The sequence below is a fragment of the Tachypleus tridentatus genome, chromosome 10 (genome assembly GCF_004210375.1).
Source record: "Tachypleus tridentatus isolate NWPU-2018 chromosome 10, ASM421037v1, whole genome shotgun sequence".
In the NCBI taxonomy this organism is placed as follows: domain Eukaryota; kingdom Metazoa; phylum Arthropoda; class Merostomata; order Xiphosura; family Limulidae; genus Tachypleus; species Tachypleus tridentatus.
The window spans coordinates 14,380,286-14,402,523 of NC_134834.1; the positions used below are offsets into that span (position 1 = coordinate 14,380,286).

At 36.0% G+C, this 22,238-nt stretch overlaps 1 protein-coding gene across 1 annotated transcript; it reads right to left on the reverse strand.

The window, feature by feature from the left end:
* Positions 1-2,601: 2,601 nt before the first annotated feature.
* Positions 2,602-21,244, reverse strand: LOC143228766 (CCN family member 2-like). The gene is made up of 5 exons (XM_076460091.1): positions 20,873-21,244; positions 12,351-12,561; positions 9,968-10,195; positions 5,749-5,945; positions 2,602-5,360 (listed from the first exon to the last, which is right to left on the reverse strand). The coding sequence occupies exons 1-5, from the start codon at positions 21,032-21,034 to the stop codon at positions 5,106-5,108; spliced, it is 1,053 nt and encodes a 350-aa protein (XP_076316206.1). The 5' UTR covers positions 21,035-21,244; the 3' UTR covers positions 2,602-5,105.
* Between the last annotated feature and the right edge of the window lie 994 nt (positions 21,245-22,238).

Genomic DNA, 22,238 nt, shown 5'->3' on the forward strand with positions numbered 1-22,238 from the left:
GGAGGTCGTGGGTTCGAACTCCTGTTACACCAAACATGCTCGCACTTTCGACCGTGGGTGGGACATTATAATGTGACGGTCAATCCCACTATTCATTGGTAAAAGAGTAGCCCAAGATTTGGCGGTGGGTGGTGATGATTAGCTGCCTTCCCTCTGGTCTTACACTGATAAATTAAGGATGGCTCACGCTGTTAATCCTGGTGTAGCTTTGCGCGAAATTCACAAAACAAACAAACAAACCATTAGTTAGCTTTGCAATAAAACTAGCAAAAGGGATCACAGTAATAAAAAAAATCACTCTTTGTTTATAACTTATATATACTAAAAATTAAAATATAGAAAGAAAATAAGGTGTAGTTATGAAGTTACGGCTCTTTCCACCAGGCTAAAAAAACAATGTGATAATAAGATTTATGGTTCAGTAGAAGCTATACGTCATAATGTGATTTCAACAACAACCTTGTTGAAGTCTGAGGAGAAAGAGAACGCTAGGTCGTTTCTGACCAATATATTACTGCACAACCTGTTCCGGAAATCTGGTAATAGCAAAAGGTTGTCTCTTCTAAACACTGCCTGGAGTAGAAAGAACCAATGCTGACGGGGCAAGTTGTCCTAAATCTTAAGAACAAGAAGTGATAGACAAGAAAACTTTTCTCAAGGTGATGAAATGTGTCCCCCTAGTGGGACGGTGGTAAGTCTTCGGATTTCAACCCTAAACTTAGGGTGTTCGATACCCCTCGGTAAACACAGCAGATAGCCTTATGTGGTTTTGCAATACCAAAAAAAATTGAAACGTGAAAACCCCTTTAAGTATTTAAAAAAATTCGGTTTTTTAGGAATGAATATAAAGAATGATGTTTGTACTTAACGTAGCTCATATCTTCTCATTAACCTTATATGATTACAAAAAAATGAAAACCTTATTTTTTTAGACGTTTCGAAAGAGCTTCTTAAATTGGTAGACTAGTTTCTTCGATCGAAACTTACAACAAGAAATTTAAATTTTGATACGAAAACATATTTGATGAGTCATCTCGATTCTCTACACTTAAGCCTTTAACGAAGAAACAAAATATTTGGTAAATCGTTTGATGTATTTTATTGGTCGATGTTGAATCTTAAAAAAAAAAAAAATCCATTTTTACTGAAAGAAAGAAAATCAAAGCGAGGAGGAACAATTTTAAAGCACATCTCACGGATTGAACCTTGCAAGTTTGAAAAAGAATTGATTGATCGGTAGCAAGACTTTCTGTTGATACTGGACATAAGTAGCAATCAGTTTCCGGTCTAATGCACTGTTTGATGTGAATTTGTAAGGACACACTCGTACGTAAACATTTGTCCACCTAGCGGCGATTTCCTAAACGATCTTTTCTCGACGAGTGACATTAATTTCACTGTTTAGGAAAAAGTCCTGAGAAGGTTCACGGTCAACTGTAAACTTGTTTGAGGCCGAGGTTTGGCTTTTACCATGTAGACAGAACATTACAATAAAGTGTCTGTCTTCTTTAATTCATTAACTGTAAACAGAAAGCAAACCTTTACATTTGTTTATAAACTATCCATTAACTTCGAAAACATGAGATAACTGAATTTGGGTTTTCGACAAACCTCTCGTGTTCTCTTCTGTTTAGGTTGGCTCTTTTAGTGAAAAGTTGTGCTATAATCTGTCCACCGCAGGGAATCGAACCCCAGCTTTTAGCTCGTAAACCTACTGAATACGGACAGACGAAGACAGGAAGAGTACATCATCCACCATTGATGTTCGGAATTAAAAACTATATAATCTAAAATGGTTGAAGATACAACCACAGTTTGATGATATGACGCATGCGCACTGTACTTTTCACGACGCGCATTCCAATAAATGCTGACAAACTGCTAATTACTGTAAAATGCTATCAAGTTAGATGAATAAACTATTGTTTATAGTGTTTAATGTTTGTAATAATAACTTTTAGCCGGATACAATGACTTCCAAGTGCAATCCAAATAAGTGTGTACAAGGGAAAAACACAAAGTTTTCATGACATAACTTTGTTTGTTATTATAATAAAACCCTTACCGTTTCTAACGTTTCGTATAGCACTCGTGAAACACAAAGAGGCTAGTCACGTGATTAACTTTAGTCGTATCTGTCTGAGGCTAATTTTACAGTACGAGCAAAAACATTGTTCCAAGCATCCATTCGATTCTCTTCTTTGTTACCGAGTTCGTGTCATAACAGATGTTTTAAACTACTATAACAAGTTATATGAAGAAACTGACGCATATACACTTCCCTGCAGCGTTTTACACTACTTAAAGTGCGTATTATGTGTTACGACATGGCGTCTCGAACCATGGACTCTCCAGTCTGCACGTTAACCACAGAGCCACACCCGGCAAATTTTTATGACTCGTCATTTTAAAAAGGAAAAAAAAACAGGAATTCATTAGCAGAAGACGCGTTACGTTAAGGTAGATTTCCTTCATGTGAGTTAACTTAAGACAGCGGATTTACTACGTGGAAAACTTATATAAGGTGGGATGGGCTTAATTATGGTATCGAAATTTAATATATGTGTTTATCATAGGAATAACAACAACCTTTTCTGGGAGTTCAACGTGTGGTTGTTTTATTTATAACCAAAGTATAAGTACATTTACAATCCAACAGTTTTAATGTTCTTTACTACCATGTTTCTCCCAACAGTTTTAATGTCCTTCACTACCAAGTTATGTCCTTTACTTCCAAGTTTATCCCAACAGTTTTAATATTCTTTAGAACCGAGTTTTTCCATCATTGGTAGTATTCTAATTAACAAAACACAATCTAAACACCCCAACGTTTAAAGTTAAATTTCCTTGACAACCATATTCAAAACAAACAAGTTCTTCCTAATATAAATATTGTTATTTCATTTTCATTAAAAACAGAAACGCACAACCTAACCAAGATATTAGTCAGTTAACACTGGTTTCGTTATGAACACATGTAAATATTGATTCAATTTTCTTCTAAAGAATATTTATAGTTTCAGCACATACAAAGAAATAGAACTAAAGGATACATTTACTGTGAATTTCTTGAAATGAATATATTCTAGTTAACATGAGGCACTTAACTAACCCTAACTTCTAGTACATATCTAATAATAGAGAAAGAAAACTGGCTTGTCACGTGGTCCTAAGTGGTTACATATACTAACTCTATATTAACCTTCATTGGGCACGTGGGACCAACAAATTTAGGCCTAATAAAGAGTCAGTATTAAAACGAATGACCAGCCAGTACTGGTGTTGAACGTAAAGATTTATGATATGATAAATATTTAATTTCTATTGGGGTTAATCCAGTTATGTTTATTGGAAACTGACATGTAGGTGGTCAACTTTTCAACACTATTTTCTGGTTCACTCTTTGTTAACGACCGATTATTATAAGTAATATGTTTCACACGTACGTCATCAGGAATAAAGTGAAGAAAAACACACAGAAACTTTAGGGGTTCCCAATATCTCAATGACTATAGATTTAAATCTGCAAGTTCTGCAAGAGTCATGTGACTAATGACCTGACTTTACAGATTATCTGGTATCTGTGTGGCCAGAATTAAGAGTTCAAACGTTCTTAATGTCCACATGTTTAGAAGAATAACTTTACACTTTTTCAATGTCCACATGACTGAAAGTACAAGTTCACACTTTTTCCAATGTTTACATGACTGGAAATACAACTTAACACTTTTCCAATGTCCACATGACTGGAAGTACAAGTTCACGTTTTTTCCAATGTTTACATGACTGGAAATACAACTTAACCCTTATCTAATGTCCACATGAGTGGAAGTACATGTTCACGTTTTTTCCAGTGTCCACACGATTGGAAATACAAACTCAAAAGTCAACATTACGAGAATATAATTTCACTTGTTCTCCGCCAAACATCACTATAAGTTTGGCTTCACAAGCTCCCTCTGTTTAAGATTTTTCTAAATGATGTGAGTTCTCTGGTTTCTTGACATTCGCAAGACTAGAAGTATGAAATCTCCGACTGTTCGCTCTCCACATGACTTCATTAACCCATAAGGCTTAGCTACGGTCATTAACTTCCGAGTTCCTTTAAAGCCGTTGTAAGTGGAAGACGTTGCGTTTATTAAAAATGTATTGTTTCTAGCAGTCTTTGAAAGTATTAATATATGATTCTTGACTTAAGTAAATGATGTTTCACAATAATCCTTGTGCAGTAACCACGTGACTTTTATTATTTTCCAACAATCTATTATTATAATCACGTGATTATTATTGTTTTACGTGTAGCTTTGTGCGAAATTCAAAAACTAAAAAAAAAACAATTATTGTTTCACAACAATTCTTGTATTATAGCCACGTGATTAATATTGTTTCACAACAATCCTTGTACAGTAACCACGTGATTAATATTGTTTTACAACAATGTATGTATTATAACCACGTGATTAATATCATTTAACAACAACCTATATATTATAACCACGTGGTTAATATTGTTTCACAACAATATACGTATTATAACCACGTGGTTAATATTGTTTCACAAGAATCTACGTATTATAACCACGTGGTTAATATTGTTTCACAACAATCTTCGTATTATAACCACGTGGTTAATATTGTTTCACAACAATCTTCGTATTATAACCACGTGGTTAATATTGTTTCACAACAATCTTCGTATTATAACCACGTGATTAATATTGTTTCACAACAAGCTACGTATTATTAACCACGTGGTTAATATTGTTTCACAAGAATCTACGTATTATAACCACGTGGTTAATATTGTTTCACAACAATCTTCGTATTATAACCACGTGATTAATATTGTTTCACAACAAGCTACGTATTATTAACTACGTGGTTAATATTGTTTCACAAGAATCTACGTATTATAACCACGTGGATAATATTGTTTCTCCACGGTCTTTGAATTACATGTGTTTGATTAGAAGGCAATTGTTACGTCTAGAGATACACATCTACGAATTTGACGAGAAACTTGTCTTCAGAGGGTGTATCACGTAAACCAAAATCTAGTGTCACAGGACGAGTTCTCGTTTCTTTGTTGACATCATAAACATTATTCAACAAACGTCTGTGCATTCACATCTTGCTAGGAACATTACGTTCTTGGAAACCAACTCTTCGCCTTTCTCGTCTAGCTGACCACAACGAAAGGGAACTTTGATCGTAGTGGACAGCTGTGGCTGACAACATCGATACTGGGGACATGTTCCACAGAATTTAAAATAATAAGCTTTGAGGGTGGTACAATTTCCGTTGTCTTCGAGGTGGACAGGAAAGGCACTCCTAATGGTACTCCGACAATGGTGGTGACGCTGTGATTAGAGGCACATTGTTAGATAATCTAATCAGTACTGGACATGATGGTCAATACAATAGTTAGACATCCAACGACATATAGAACCTGCTCTGACATTTTAAATAAATTAGTTCAAGTCTACTGAACGGCATCAGAGCTATGGTAACACTGCCTTGTAATCTTACCTAGTGTTATATGAAAGACATATTCAGTAGCACTGACATTTGAAACAGATACGAGGCCTAAAGACATTAGGTATCAATACTGTATACATAAGTTAATAAATAAAAGTGCTAATAAAAATATATATGCAATGCAACAGGACCACTGTAAACAAGAAATGAACATTGGTATAAGAAAGCACTGAGCCGTAAATGATAAGAAATTTAAAGAGATATTCTTACTCGGCTACGACGAAAAAGTGTTTTTGTGTTTGTTCCCATGGTTACAGTCTCACAAGGTCGCAGTTGACATAATCTTGTGTCCCTCCGCAAAAGGCACTCATTATTGTCGTTCGTCTCTCTAAAAGATACTCCTACGCCACAGGTCACCGAACATGGGCTCCATACTGTAGAGTATCGAGTGCAGTTTCCTTTTCTGTCTGAATCAAAAGAAAGTAAAGTCACTTAACTTAGGTTTTGGTTTCGATCTAAACTCAAATGTAAATTCTCAGTTGTTTTTTTTTCTGTTTTTATCGTCACATTTATCTTAATCTATCAGTCGCTTTATCCTCAGTTGTGCATCCAACCAACGATTTTAGTAATAGTTAGTTAAAAAAACACTCAAAGGAAAAAGTACTGTATTTGTTTGATTGTTGAGTTTCGCGTAGAACTACATGAGGACTATATGAGTTATTCGTCCTGAATTTATAAGCGAGAAACGAGAGAAATTTCATCCAATCAATATCATCCAACCCTAATTGTTGAGTTACTCCGTTATTAGCGAAAACTGCGTTCGATCGTCACATTATGATTCATCATGTTTGAAAGAGGTAGCACTCTCGGTGACAAGACTCGAACCAGCGATCCGCAAAAAAAAAAAAAAGCCAATAAAAACACGCTTCGCCGTTATTTACATATATTACAGCCTAAGGTTATCTTTATCCTTAGGACAATTAATTTACGTTTAATATTTAGCACTTGTCGTCAGTATATCGTCCAGGACAAACATGGTAAAATGACGAGAAACCCACCTGAAGTAAAACAAAAAATGTATTCTAAAGACGGCTGGAGGAGGTACTAAAACTTTAACTGAAGTCAGTTCTAGTACGTGAATCGGTATATAGGACGAAGTGCTTTACGTAGTTTCTGGAAATGCCACTAGGCACAGCACTGTAGCGTGGGTTTTATATTACCACGTCTGTTCTGACAGATGTATTGAATATTGCATTTCGAAGCACTGTTTTAAAAATAACTACTGAAAACCCAAAAAACTGAAACTAGTTACTAGCAGGTGTCAAGTCAAATAATTATGGTGGACATTTCTGACCAATGAGCATTAAATAAACATAGTCCACATCTCTTATTTGTCCAGGGATGGTACGCTTGTAATGCTACTTTAGTGTATTTGTTTTTTAATTTCTCACAAAGCTAATCGAGGGCTATCTGCGCTAGCCGTCCCTAATTTAGCAGTGTAAGATTAGAAGGAAGGCAGCTAGTCATCACCACCCACCGTCAACTCTTGAGCTACTCTTTTACCAACGAATAGTTGGATTGACCGTAACATTATAACGCCCCCACGGCTGGGAGGGCAAGCATGTTTGGCGCGACCGGGATTCGAACCCGCGACCCTCAGATTACGAGTCGAACGCCTTAACACGCTTGGCCATGCCGGGCTCGCTACTTTAGTATTTCAGCCATTTTGGTTCATTGTTCCAAATGAACATTGTTCATATCATGTCTGTTATTGTAGCTATAAAACGATGCTTCCCATATTTAAACACTTTTTGTAACTATAAAACAATGCTTCCCATATTTAAACACTAACCTAATATGCTCGTGAAACTTTCTTGGAGTCTTGTATGACTATTGGTTAGGATACTCAACTCGCGGAATGTGGATTCAAATAGCATCACCCACCATCATGATCATCCTTTCAGCCAAAGGGACGCTATAATGTATCAGTCAATCCCACCTTTGGTTGGGATAAGAGTAGTTCAAAAGTTGACGGTAGACGGTGTTAAATAGCTGCCTTCTCTTTAATATATCATTTATAAATCATGGAGGGCTAGTGCAGATGGCTCTTAAGTAACAAACAAATAACACCCCTAGAGACATATTCAAAACCAAAGAATGTTTTCTAGAATCATTTCACCCATAACTAGCGATTCATTAATGTTATGTTAATGTGAAGTGCATCATATTTGAATTCCACATTTTCACAATCACAATTCTTTTTTAACGTGAAGTGTTTATTTTTGAATTCCACATTGTTTGCACTGAAGTCACAATTATTCTCTCGAGTTCAAGTGCATATAAGTGTGTATTAGGTTATTACGCTTTCACATTGGTAAAATACAAATAGTACGACATTTGTAAGTAATATTGATCTAAATATTCTATCGACGTTTCGAACTGCAGGCCATTTTCGTGTCTATCTTCAATATTGTTTTATTATGTTTCACTATAACATATCAGTTACAATGTTAAAGCAACAATTTATTTGAACAAATAAACTACTATTTATCCCTATGAATACCTGGTGTAGAGATGATAACCTAACTTGCTTCTCGGATCGGCAGTTAAAACACAAGACTCGTAATCCGAGAGTCGTGGGTTCAAATCCCCGTCACTCCAATCATGCTCGCCCTTTCGGTCGTGGAGGCGTTATAATGTGACGGTCAATCCTACTATTCGTTGGTAAAAGAGTAGCCCAAGAGTTGGCGGTGGGTGGTGATGACTAGCTGCCTTCCCTCTAGTCTTACACTGCTAAATTAGGGACGACTAGCGAAGATAGCCCTCGAGTAGCTTTGCACAAGATTCAAAACAAACTAACTTATTTCTTTGAGTATTCTATTAGCGTGAAAATCACGCATCACCGTTTTGCATATTTAGTTCCAATACTGCATTCTACGTAAGTGTAGAAAAATTTTAAAACATTCCATATAAATAAAATTACATATACATTTTCTAGAAACTTCCGAGCTGGCTTGTAGCTATCTGGATATTTTAGACAGTTTTACATCTAACAAAATACCCCTGATATGTTTCGTCCTCTGAAAGTTAACGAACTCACAACACTAAAATCTGGAGTTCGATTTCTCACGGTGGACGTAGTGCAAATAGTGAATTATACAGCATTATACAATTTGTTTGTTTTGTTCAATTTCGCGCAAACCATCTCTAGAGATATATGCGCCAGTTGCCTCTGACCTAGATGTGACAAACTACAGGGAAAGCAGCTAGTGCACACCAGCACCACCCCTCGCCAAATCTTGGACTATCCTTTACCAATTAATAGTGGAATTTACCTTAGCATTATACCACCCCACAGCTCTAAAAACGAGCATGTACGGCGATAGGATACGAACTCGCCACCCGCAGGTTGCGTGTCAAGTGCCCTAAACACTGGGCTTTACCCGTCCTATAGTTTAACCTTAAATCTACAGCAACGAAAGCACATTTCGCATCAATTGGCATCAATATTTTATAATATCCTTCGTTATCTGTCAACATATCATTCCACAAGGAACTAATTCCCCGAACCAAAATTCCATTATAAATATTTATATCGATTTAATTTGTGTAACAGCACTTTAATAGTCATTCTGCGTGCCTTGCTCGCGAACACGTGCATTATTCTCTTTACGGCAATACACGTTTTCAAATACCATTCCAAATTAATCCATTGAGTTTAACTGCTCTTCTATGGAGTGCCATGCTGTCTCAAAGGTAAGAGTACTGACTGACTGATGGCGCAACAGCCCATTATGTAGATTTGTGCTTAACAACAAACACACAAACTCTTTTCATATTGGCTCGGCTCCCCTTAGTTTCAGTGCATTATTACCTATTGGAGACACGAATAAATGAAACAGCTTTTTTTTTGAGCTCCCAAACTGTGTCACAGTAATCATTATTGATTTGTTTTCTGTGTTGGGATTAGAAGATTCTATTTCGTTACCACCGGGGTGGGAGCTCGTTCATTAGTTAGCAAACGATACAAAAGTTTATAGTTATTTCTTTCGTTTACTTCTTAGAAAAAAAAAAAAAAAAAAAAAATCAGTGACGCCTGGTGGTGGACGTTTGAACTTAAATAATCAACTTAATACAACATATTAATTTAACAGGCCCGGCATGGCCAAGCGTGTTAAGGCGTGCGACTCGTAATCTGAGGGTCGCGGGTTCGCATCCCGGTTGCACCAAACATGCTCGCCATTTCAGCCGTGGGAGCGTTATAATGTGACGGTGAATCCCACTATTCGTTGGTAAAAGAGTAGCCCAAGAGTTTGGCAGTGGGTGGTGATGACTAGCTGCCTTCCCTCTAGTTTTACACTGCTAAATTAGGGACGGCTAGCACAGATAGTCCTCGAGTGGCTTTGTGCGAAATTCAAAAACAAAAAACAAAACGTTGTAAATATTCGATCTCTTATTCAACAAGGAAACAAGACGGAAAATATGTTACTCTCGCTCAGACTCTGATCACAAAGCCACTCCCGACAGCATGCTCCGGTCACTGGTACAAGTTGAGGATTCCGACACTTAGCTGATGGTCGAACGTTCTCGTGGGGACACAAGGACACGCACCCGTATGTCCCGTTTTGGCACGTGCACTGGGTTTTACAGTCCAACTTGAAGGTTTCTCCGTCCGTGTAAGTCACACTTCCAATTTGGCAACCTATACCTTCCTTCACTGAAAATTTATTCACGTTCAGACAGGTTATAAAAAAATATTTGAAAAGTTGAACAATTTCTTTCGTATTTTTACTTTGCTTTTAATAAAAAAATTAAAAGTTCTCTTAAACAGTATAGTGAAGTCAAATAAAAATAGAAATAATTACTATTAATAAGACAAAAAAAACAATGTTACAATATAATAAATAATCCTCATTTCTAAATGATTTTTATAATTTATAATAATTACAGCTCACTCGCTCAAGTTGATTCGCATTTTGAAAAGTGTTGAACCTGAAAACGGCTGTGCAGCGCTCGTATCCATGTTGTGTCTACCACGTCCCAATGGTATCGCTTTGTGCTAAACTGCAAACACGCAATATTCCAGCCCAGATGATAAGTCCTGGTGTTTAACGAAAACCCTCGTCGGCGATAACTAATGTATATTTGGTACGGTTGATGTTTTAACATATACTATTTTGTCTATGCTTACAGGGCGCCCCCCAGTGGCTGAGCGGTATGTCTGCGGACTTAAAACGCAAAAAAACGGGTTTCGATACCCGTGATGGGCAGAACACAGATAGCCCATTGTGTAGCCTTGTGCTTAATTCAAAACAACAACAGCTTACAGGGCTTTTAAAATTACATACTGCACTTCGAAGTTAACCTAAATTATGTTACACCCTACCCTATATCTGAATACACGTATTATATAGATGTATATCAAATACGTTGACTGCACATGAAATCATTCGTAGAAAATAATAACTCCATGAGATATATAACAGAACCAACACCTTCCAGAAGGAACCTACTACTACTACGACACCTATGATACTGTTTTCTATTCTTCAATGAATGTTTACTCTTGTATCTGCTGAGCAGAAATTTGTTGTTGTTTTATATGCTTTTTTTTAATTTCGCGCAAAGCTACATGAGGGCTATCTGCGCTAGCCGTCTCTAATTTAGCAGTGTAAGACTAGAGGGAAGGCAGCTAGTCATCACCACCCACCGCAAATTCTTGGGCTACTCTTTCACCAACGAATAGTGGGATTGACCGTAATATTATAACGCCTCCACGGCTGAAAGGATGTTTGGTGGAACAGGAATTCGAACCCATGACCCTCGGATTACGAGTCGAGTACCTTAACCACCTGGCCATGCCGGGCTCTGAGCGGAAATGGCGAAACACCAGTGACATGAATGAAATCCATTTCTGATCATCTCCCTTACGCGTAACGTTGAGTCGTTTCTCCTTATTTTATATTAATGTTTCACTGTATAATTCACTTATTTTTACAAGAATAATGTGTAATATAGGGAAGAGTTCCACGCGTATCGCGAAACTTTATAAATTGCAGAGCGACTGGTGAGTCACGAAACTGATAAAACCTGAGAGTATGGAACAAAGACATACCTCTAAATACCTAATCTGTATAAAAACTGGTGATAGATACCGTTTTTCTAATCATATACCATAGTATTTTCAGTTTTACTTTTCCATTTCACTGATCAGTTTGTTCGCTTACGAAAATCGCAGCTACGCTATTTGCCAAGTTTTTTCATAGTTCTTTAATTATGTCGTTAATTTGCTTTTGTAAAAAAACAAACAAACAAAAAAAACTGTTAACGTTTACTCTAAACCAATCACATCTTGTTAAGTATCCGCGTTACCAGAGTGTAGGTAACAACTATGACAGTCATGGGATGCTTTTGTGTATCGTTAACCCTAAACGGAAATGACGACAACAATTATAACTACGCAGGAAGCTGTTGTGCAAGGATAACACTAAAAAGGAAGTGTACTGGTTTCACAAAAAGTAGTTCCTATGACTTTCAACAAATTAAAGTAAATACGTAAGTAAGCCAATACATATCTTCCTGACGTATTTTAAAATGAATGCTATTTAATGTTTTGTATTTATAAACCAAAAAATATATTTATTAATTACTTCCTTTATTGTTATTTTCAAACTTGAAAAAAGAAATATATTGAAAATAAGACAGTTGACTCATATTGTAGCTTTCTCTTTTCTTTGTACTCAATGTAACTTTAAAGGGTTGAAACCAACAAATTTTAAAGAGTCTTCTTACATACGCTAGTTAGCCTAACTACACCGTTTTCCCTAACCAACAAAACACTGGAGGTTGCTATAGTGACGACACGATCTTACCTTTACATATTCCCGTGGTAGCAAGAGCTGTTGGATAGAAACAGTGTAGTTTTCTGTTATGATCACATATGTTCACTTTGTCGCAGGTTTCTCCCTGTTGACGAGCACAAACAGGGCAACATCCGCAACCGTCCGTGACAACAGCTACACCTTCCGGACAAATAGGGTTACCCGGTGGGCAATGGCATGGGTAAGAGCACCGACCTCTGACCTGAATACACAAAGTTGAACATCGGAGTCAATACTGGGTAAAACAAAGTTGCCCGACATAATAAATACCTTTTAAACCCGAATTTTACCTCGTTTAGTAGAAAGATAGTAATTATGGTATTAAGATCCCACACACTTGCCCCAAAATTTAGATAATACGGAATTTATATGAACAATAATATCTCGCAAGTTGTATAAACATGGCGAGCAATGTATTTTTCATTGTCCGGTTAATAAATGTATCATGATAACAAAAACATACGATGGTCGTTTATTGTGTTGCTCTATTTAAGTAGAACTTAATAGACTCTGTGGGTAGAAAAGTTACTGATGAAAAATCTGTTATGGTATAAACTTTGTATATTTGACCAAGCGTGACATAGATGGAAAAAAATATAACATGACGTAAATATTGGTTCTATACACAAAACGTGTTTTAGTTAGAAATAATATATAAAGTTACTAACGTTAAATCTGTAGATGAATGTGTGATAAACTAAAATATATATACAATAACATAAACATTGGTTCTATAGATAAATGTTCTTTTGATGGAGAAATACATAACAACTCTCATAGATTGCATTCGAGGTTTCCAAGTCGTTTTATTTAAACTTTCCGTGTAGTTTTAAAAAGTGTGTTTGTTTGTTTCTGAATTTCGCACAAAGCTACACAAGGGCTATCTGCGCTAGCCGTCCCTAATTTAGCAGCGTAAGACTAGAGGGAAGGCACCTAGTCATCACCACCCACCGCCAACTCTTGAGCTACTCTTTTACCAACGAATAGTAGAATTGACCGTCACATTATAACGCCCCCACGGCTGGGAGGGCGAGCATGTTTGGTACGACCGGGATTCGAACCCGCGACCCTCGGATTACGAGTCGAACGCCTTAACACACTTGGCCGTGCCGGGCCGGATATATTTTTATGATATACATCTGGATTCTGGTCATTTATAATATATTTATAATTTATAATATTTTCAACTTGTCTTTAAAACAACTTTCCCAACTTTACTAATATTTCGACGAAGACAAAGGTCTACATGAAAATATTATTCAGAAATAACAGTTTCTGACTTTTAAAAATAAAACAAATTTAAATTATATTTGGTTAGGATGATAGGAGGGGCTCACGGGTCGTCCACAGAATTTATATATATGTCGTCTTCGCAGCTGTGAATGAATGAATCTTATTGGCTCAGTAGATTTGGAGAAACCAATCGCAGCACGTCATACAAATTGTACCTTAGCAAAGCCGAGCTATGTTTTGCATCAGTGCGTGCTACTGGATACCGCACATCTCAGAGATCAAAAATTGGACGGCTGTGCAGTTACGAAAACTTTTTAACATGGGTTCTGATTATATCTATGGTTCAGTAAAAATAAATATATATATATAACACTTTACACATTCAACGTACGAAAGCACTTTATCTACTTAACTTTCAATCTAAAAAAGCAACAAAAAAAACAACCTTTGTTGAGGTGCATCATCCATTAATGGTATGGATCTCCATTGTAATCTCTCGTGGCAGTGCGTGTCATCAGATTTTGCCTTTTTAAACCAACGTAATCAAAGACACTTTCTTTAAATCAAAACGTCTGAGTTTTTAATTAACGGCTTCCATTTCTTACATTATAAACTGATAACTAATGAACTGCTGCTTCAACCGGAAGAAACGCTTTGGATTTCGAGGGTCACAAATCTCGAAGTTTACTAATCGCATTTTTTGCTAATCTGTCAAAAAAAAAATCCAGATTTAATCGAGCCACCATGAACGTTAACGTCTACAACCCGTCTAACATTTTTAGGCTTAACGTGCCGTTTTACTGAAATCGCTGTATATTTCAATGCTATAATTTTTTGTTGGTTATTTTCTAAAGGGCACTTTACCATTTTGCAAAACAAAGTAGGAACACGTGCCCTCAATGCCCCACACGTTTCGTCGTCTATGATATAAAAATTGAGCTGTATTTGTTATATGTGATACCGGAGACAGACACCACATAAAATATATTGGTGTCAAGAGTGTGTTACTACAAGAATCTCGAAGTACCTAATCATGCTCAACCGAGCAAACTAAAAAAAAAACAAAAAAAACTGATAAAATATTCGTCCATAATTGATGATCGTTGTACTTGGACTACAGTAGTCCGTGGCAGTTTAAGGTCCAAGGTACTGAAAAATATTGAAAAACTGGTATATACGATCATTTAGGTTTAGTTATTAATGAATAACATTATTATTATTTATTAACTAATAACCAGTTAATGAACAACTAGCCAAAAAACAACAACAACCAAAAACTAAACATTATAAGAACTAAAACTCAATACTTTATAGTGGTTTCTTATGTTCGTATGATATTTAAATATATTAAGTGTAACACATAGTTACGGAAGAGCATATGTATGTATATATAATTCTGATTTATAAATCATTTTCGGGAAGAGACAAACCTGACCCCAGAAAATCAAACCTAAATTAAACTGTTATCCTTAAAGTACAAGTCGGAGTAAGGACCCCCATCCTCCATTTGTTAATGATAAAAACAACACAAACAAGTACAGAACGTTTGTTCCTCGGTTTGTCAAGATCTAAAATACGAAATAATGATTTGCACCATTCAGTAAAGTGTTATTTGTAAAACAGTATTGATAGAGTTGATATAATTATTAAGGTATCTCTTAAGAATTACACGCATCCTTACAACTAGGCCCACAAAAATTCGGACTCCTGACTCCCATCTTTCCAGAATCGTGTATCTGATCCTAAAGAGCGAATAAAGAATTGTTTTTAAATTTGCATTTCTTCTTTTCCCTTTAAAACGTTAAAATTAGAAGCGCAATGAAGAAACAGTTCCGAAGTTTATCGTTCTATATAGAGGAACTTACGGTTTGATAGGAACACCTAATCTAAACATTAGTTTAAAATTAAGTCACGCCACGAGGTTAATCATCCGGACAGCAGACAGTAAGTGCAATTCTAAAAAGCTTTTTTTTCTGTTTGTTTTTTTCAGAATTTTCGCTCTGAGCTACACAATGGATAATCTGTGCATAGTTGTTCCTGTAGCCTATCACACTAAACAAAACAAGTTCGTTAATAACCACTTAACTATTGGTCTGCTCTTTTCTGGCGGAAAAATAGGATTTGACATTTCATTTTATAGTATACGTACAGTTCCAAGGTTCGGAGCTCATTTTTGTGGCAATGAGTCTCGAAATACGAACCCGTGGACACGTAATCCCAGCTTGTTAAACCTTAGTCACAACTGGTCTAATCTCAAGTTGTACTTGACCACGATACTCTTCTTGTCAGTATCTAGGGAAGCTGAGTTAAAAAAAACTAAAGTGGAGTCCTAGTCTTTTTAACAGTTTACTGGCGGTCCAACTTAATGTGTGTGAATTTTCCAGTTGTTCATAATCTTGAGTTCCTGACGATCCAACTGAATGTGTGTGAAACTTCCACTTATTCATAATCTTGAGTTCCTGACGATCCAACTGAATGTGTGTGAAACTTCCACTTATTCATAATCTTGAGTTCCTGACGATCCAAGTTAATGTGTGTGAAACTTCTAGTTGTTCATAATCTTGAGTTCCTGACGATGCAACTGAAGGTGTGTGAATCTTCCACTTGTTCACAATCTTGGGTTCCTGACGATCCAACTGAATGTGTGTGAAACTTCTAGTTGTTCATAATCTTGAGTTCCTGATGATCCAACTTAATGTGTGTGAAACTTCCACTTGTTCACAATCTTGAGTTCCTGACGATCCAACTGAAGGTGTGTGAAACTTCCACTTGTTCATAATTTTGAGTTCCTGATGATCCAACTTAATGTGTGTGAAACTTCTAGTTGTTCATAATCTTGAGTTCCTGACGATGCAACTGAAGGTGTGTGAATCTTCCACTTGTTCACAATCTTGGGTTCCTGACGATCCAACTGAATGTGTGTGAATCTTCCACTTGTTCACAATCTTGGGTTCCTGACGATCCAACTGAATGTGTGTGAAACTTCTAGTTGTTCATAATCTTGAGTTCCTGATGATCCAACTTAATGTGTGTGAAACTTCCACTTGTTCACAATCTTGAGTTCCTGACGATCCAACTGAAGGTGTGTGAAACTTCCACTTGTTCATAATCTTGAGTTCCTGATGATCCAACTTAATGTGTGTGAAACTTCTAGTTGTTCATAATCTTGAGTTCCTGACGATGCAACTGAAGGTGTGTGAATCTTCCACTTGTTCACAATCTTGGGTTCCTGACGATCCAACTGAATGTGTGTGAATCTTCCACTTGTTCACAATCTTGGGTTCCTGACGATCCAACTGAATGTGTGTGAAACATCCACTTTTTCATAATCTTGAGTTCCTGACGATCCAACTGAAGGTGTGTGAAACTTCCACTTGTTCATAATCTTGAGTTCCTGATGATCCAACTGAAGGTGTGTGAAACTTCCACTTGTTCATAATCTTGAGTTCCTGACGATCCAACTGAATGTGTGTGAAACATCCACTTATTCATAATCTTGAGTTCCTGACGATCCAACTGAAGGTGTGTGAAACTTCTAGTTGTTCATAATCTTGATTTCCTGACGATCCTACTGAAGGTGTGTGAAACTTCCACTTGTTCACAATCTTGAGTTCCTAACGATCCAACTGAATGTCTGTGAAACTTTCACTTGTTCACAATCTTGAGGTAGTTAATACATCTGTCGGTAAATCAATGCTCATCTGGTGTACACTTTCAGTGGAACAGCTTTCTTCTACGTGAGAGTGTTAAAATATTTTGATGCTAACGTTAACGTGATTGGTTAGTGATCTTAAAGGGAATTCTGCTATGGTATCAGCGGAATTTTATATAGCTGCCAATTTATTTTATAACTGTCTAGCTGTGGCCAAGAAGTGGGAGTGATCCAATTGTGCAGAAACTAATTTGGGCTGATGGGTGCGACATAAGAGTGGCGCTCATATCTCAGTGAAACAAGAACAGACAACAAGTTGTTAAAATGTTGTCATCTTTCTAATGTGTCACTTCGAAGTTAGGAACTTCCATAACCTTTGTTTTCTAATTACAACAACTCTTTGTTTTTGTTCTAAATGGTCTTTATAAAGACAGAGAAACACTGCTGACCACTTTTAAAACGAATATAGTTTGTTATTACTGACTTTGTGTATGTATATATTTATATATATATATATTCATGTAACGAATGTAAAAATATCTATTTAAACCGTTTTAACAAGAAATAAACATTCTTACAATTGGTAGAGAAAACGATATAGATAAAGACACTACAAACAAAACGATATGGATAAAGACACTACAGACAGAAGGATATAGATAAAGACACTACAGACAGAAGGATATGGATAAAGACACTAGAGACAGAATGATATAAATAAAGACACTAAAAACAGAATGATTTAATTAAGACACTACAGTCAGAACTATATGGATAAAGACACTATAGACAGAATTATACAGATAAAAACACTAAAAACAGAATGATATGGATAAAGATACTACAGACAGATGGAACGAATAAAGACACTACAGACAGAACGATATGTATAAAGACACTATAGACAGAAAGATGTGGATAAAGACACTACAAACAGACGGTATGAATAAAGACACTACAGACAGAATAATATGGATAAAGACACTACAGACAGAACGATATTGATAAAGACATTACAGACAGAAGGATATGGATAAAGACACAACAGACAGAAGGATATGGATAAAGACACTACAGACAGAAGGATATGGATAAAGACACAACAGACAGAAGGATATAGATTAAGTCACAACAGACAGAATAATATGGATAAAGACACTACAGACAGAACGATATTGATAAAGACACAACAGACAGAATAATATGGATAAAGACACAACAGACAGAAAGATGTGGATAAAGACACAACAGACAGAAGGATATGGATAAAGACACTACAGACAGAACGATATTGATAAAGACACTACAGATAGAAAGATGTGGATAAAGACACTACAGACAGAACGATATTGATAAAGACACTACAGACAGAAAGATATGGATAAAGACACTACAGACAGAACGATATTGATAAAGACACTACAGACAGAAAGATGTAGATAAAGACACTACAGACAGAACGATATTGATAAAGACACTACAGACAGAAAGATATGGATAAAGACACTACAGACAGAACGATATTGATAAAGACACTACAGACAGAAAGATGTGGATAAAGACACTACAGACAGAAAGATATGGATAAAGACACAACAGACAGAAGGATATAGATTAAGTCACAACAGACAGAATAATATGGATAAAGACACTACAGACAGAACGATATTGATAAAGACACAACAGAAAGAATAATATGGATAAAGACACTACAGACAGAACGATATTGATAAAGACACTACAGACAGAAAGATGTAGATAAAGACACTACAGACAGAAAGATGTGGATAAAGACACTACAGACAGAAGGATATGGATAAAGACACTACAAACAGAAGGATATGAATAAAGACACTACAGACAGAAGGATATGGATAAAGACACTACAGACAGAAATATATGGATAAAGACACAACAGACAGAATAATATGGATAAAGACACTACAGACAGAAAGATATGGATAAAGACACTACAGACAGAACGATATTGATAAAGACACTACAGACAGAAAGATGTGGATAAAGACACTACAGACAGAAAGATATGGATAAAGACACAACAGACAGAAGGATATAGATTAAGTCACAACAGACAGAATAATATGGATAAAGACACTACAGACAGAACGATATTGATAAAGACACAACAGACAGAATAATATGGATAAAGACACAACAGACAGAATAATATGGATAAAGACACTACAGACAGAAAGATATGGATAAAGACACTACAGACAGAACGATATTGATAAAGACACTACAGACAGAAAGATGTGGATAAAGACACTACAGACAGAAAGATATGGATAAAGACACAACAGACAGAAGGATATAGATTAAGTCACAACAGACAGAATAATATGGATAAAGACACTACAGACAGAACGATATTGATAAAGACACAACAGACAGAATAATATGGATAAAGACACTACAGACAGAACTATATTGATAAAGACACTACAGACAGAAAGATGTGGATAAAGACACTACAGACAGAAGGATATGGATAAAGACACTACAAACAGAAGGATATGAATAAAGACACTACAAACAGAAGGATATGGATAAAGACACTACAGACAAAAGGATATGGATAAAAACACTACAGACAAAAAGGATATGGATAAAAACACTACAGACAAAAGGATATGGATAAAGAGACTACAAACAGAAGGATATGGATAAAGACACTACAAAGAGAAGGATATGAATAAAGACACTACAAACAGAAGGATATGAATAAAGACACTACAAACAGAAGGATATGGATAAAGACACTACAGACAAAAGGATATGGATAAAAACACTACAGACAAAAGGATATGGATAAAAACACTACAGACAAAAGGATATGGATAAAGAGACTACAAACAGAAGGATATGGATAAAGACACTACAAAGAGAAGAATATGAATAAAGACACTACAAACAGAAGGATATGAATAAAGACACTACAAACAGAAGGATATGGATAAAGACACTACAGACAGAAGGATATGAATAAAGACACTACAGACAGAAGGATATGGATAAAGACACTACAGACAGAAGGATATGGATAAAGACACTACAGACAGAATGGTGTATATAAAGATACGATCAGGGAGATGCAGATACAGATACTTACACTTATCTTGATAATATTTACATCGTGACAACATATGACACATTGTAACGCTAAGAAGTAAGTGCTACAGGCCCACAAACCGACACCGAACTTAGGTTAACTTTATGACAAGCTCACTAAGCCTAGCAACAAATATTCTAGACTACTTTACAATCCCCAGAATGGGACAGCGTTAATTTGACGAACCACAACACTAAAATCTGGGGTTTAATTCCCCATAGTGGATATAGTGGGAACTAATCTAGATTAGGAAACAATAATACTCCATGTTTTACTTGGAGAACCCTGAGACAAGTTATTAATTAATGATTCGTTGAACTATCTAACATTTAGGTTAAACGACGTTCGCCCTAATTCGTTACTTATATAAGTACTGGGTCTGCATAAATGTTTCTTAATCACATCGTCCTGATATGTTTACCAATATACTACGGAATGAGAAATATACCTTTGGAAAAGAAGACATTTCTTTCTGTATGTTATATAATGACGAACCTTTATATAGGGATGAGATCTTGGGTGGGAATTGCGATAATCCTCGCACTCAAAGCACGGTCCATGCTGGCTCTGTGCATTGTTAAACATCGCTGTTAGGAGCAGTCCAACCGTCAGAGCTTTGGTGGTCCTCATCGGTTCTTTCTGCTCTTGTGACCACATTTCGGTGGTTTTCTCTAACTTCTCTTAACGAAGTGGTTCAAATTCCTGTCCGACTCGCACGCGATATTTTACTTCACAGAATACTTATACGTGATTTGCTACAGTCGCCAGAGAGCGTACACGGCTCTGAAAGGTATCTAACGCAGTGTAAATAAACGGGTAACGTCAGTTGCTGGGTTTGGTGCACTGATATATGACGGTTCTCACCGCTCGCCCGATTCAGTGTCTAACACGTTCACCGAAATGCAGCGGTCTTTAGCCTTTTTCAACGCCCTCTAACGAGTAAACGCGAACTGTCGAAAACAACTGTGTCGAAGCTGATTTAACATTAGTATAAAGTTGATCAAACTGACCACTCTAACCGTTTCTTAAACAATGTACAGTCGGTATACATTGTTTTACACTTTGTTTTCAACAATAGCGTTTTCTTTACATTGTTTTACACTTTGTTATCAACAGTATCGTTTCCTTTACATTGTTTATACTTGGTTCTTAACACAAGTATTTTCTTTACATTGTTTATACTTGGTTCTTAACACAAGTATTTCCTTTACGTTGTTTGTACTTGGTTCTTAACACAAGTATTTCCTTTACATTGTTTATACTTGGTTCTTAACACAAGTATTTCCTTTACATTGTTTATACTTGATTCTTAACACAAGTATTTTCTTTACATTGTTTATACTTGATTCTTAACACAAGTATTTCCTTTACATTGTTTGCACTTGGTTCTTAACACAAGTATTTCCTTTACATTGTTTATACTTGGTTCTTAACACAAGTATTTTCTTTACATTGTTTATACTTGGTTCTTAACACAAGTATTTCCTTTACATTGTTTATACTTGGTTTTTAACACAAGTTTTTCCTTTACATTGTTTATACTTGATTCTTAACACAAGTATTTTCTTTACATTGTTTATACTTGGTTCTTAACACAAGTGTTTCCTTTACATTGTTTGCACTTGGTTCTTAACAAAAGTATTTCCTTTACATTGTTTGCACTTGGTTCTTAACACAAGTATTTTTTTACATTGTTTATACTTGGTTCTTAAAACAAGTATTTCCTTTACATTGTTTGTACTTGGTTCTTAACACAAGTGTTTCCTTTACATTGTTTGCACTTGGTTCTTAACACAAGTATTTTCTTTACATTGTTTGCACTTAGTTCTTAACACAAGTATTTTTTTACATTGTTCATACT

Coding starts and splice junctions, on each gene's coding strand:
- LOC143228766 (XM_076460091.1), bottom strand. CDS start 21,034: ATGTGGTCACAAGAGCAGAAAGAACCGATGAGGACCACCAAAGCTCTG. Junction 12,562..20,872: donor GATCTCATCCCTATATAAAG/GTTCGTCATTAT, acceptor TTGTGTATTCAG/GTCAGAGGTCGGTGCTCTTA. Junction 10,196..12,350: donor TACCACGGGAATATGTAAAG/GTAAGATCGTGT, acceptor ATAAATTTTCAG/TGAAGGAAGGTATAGGTTGC.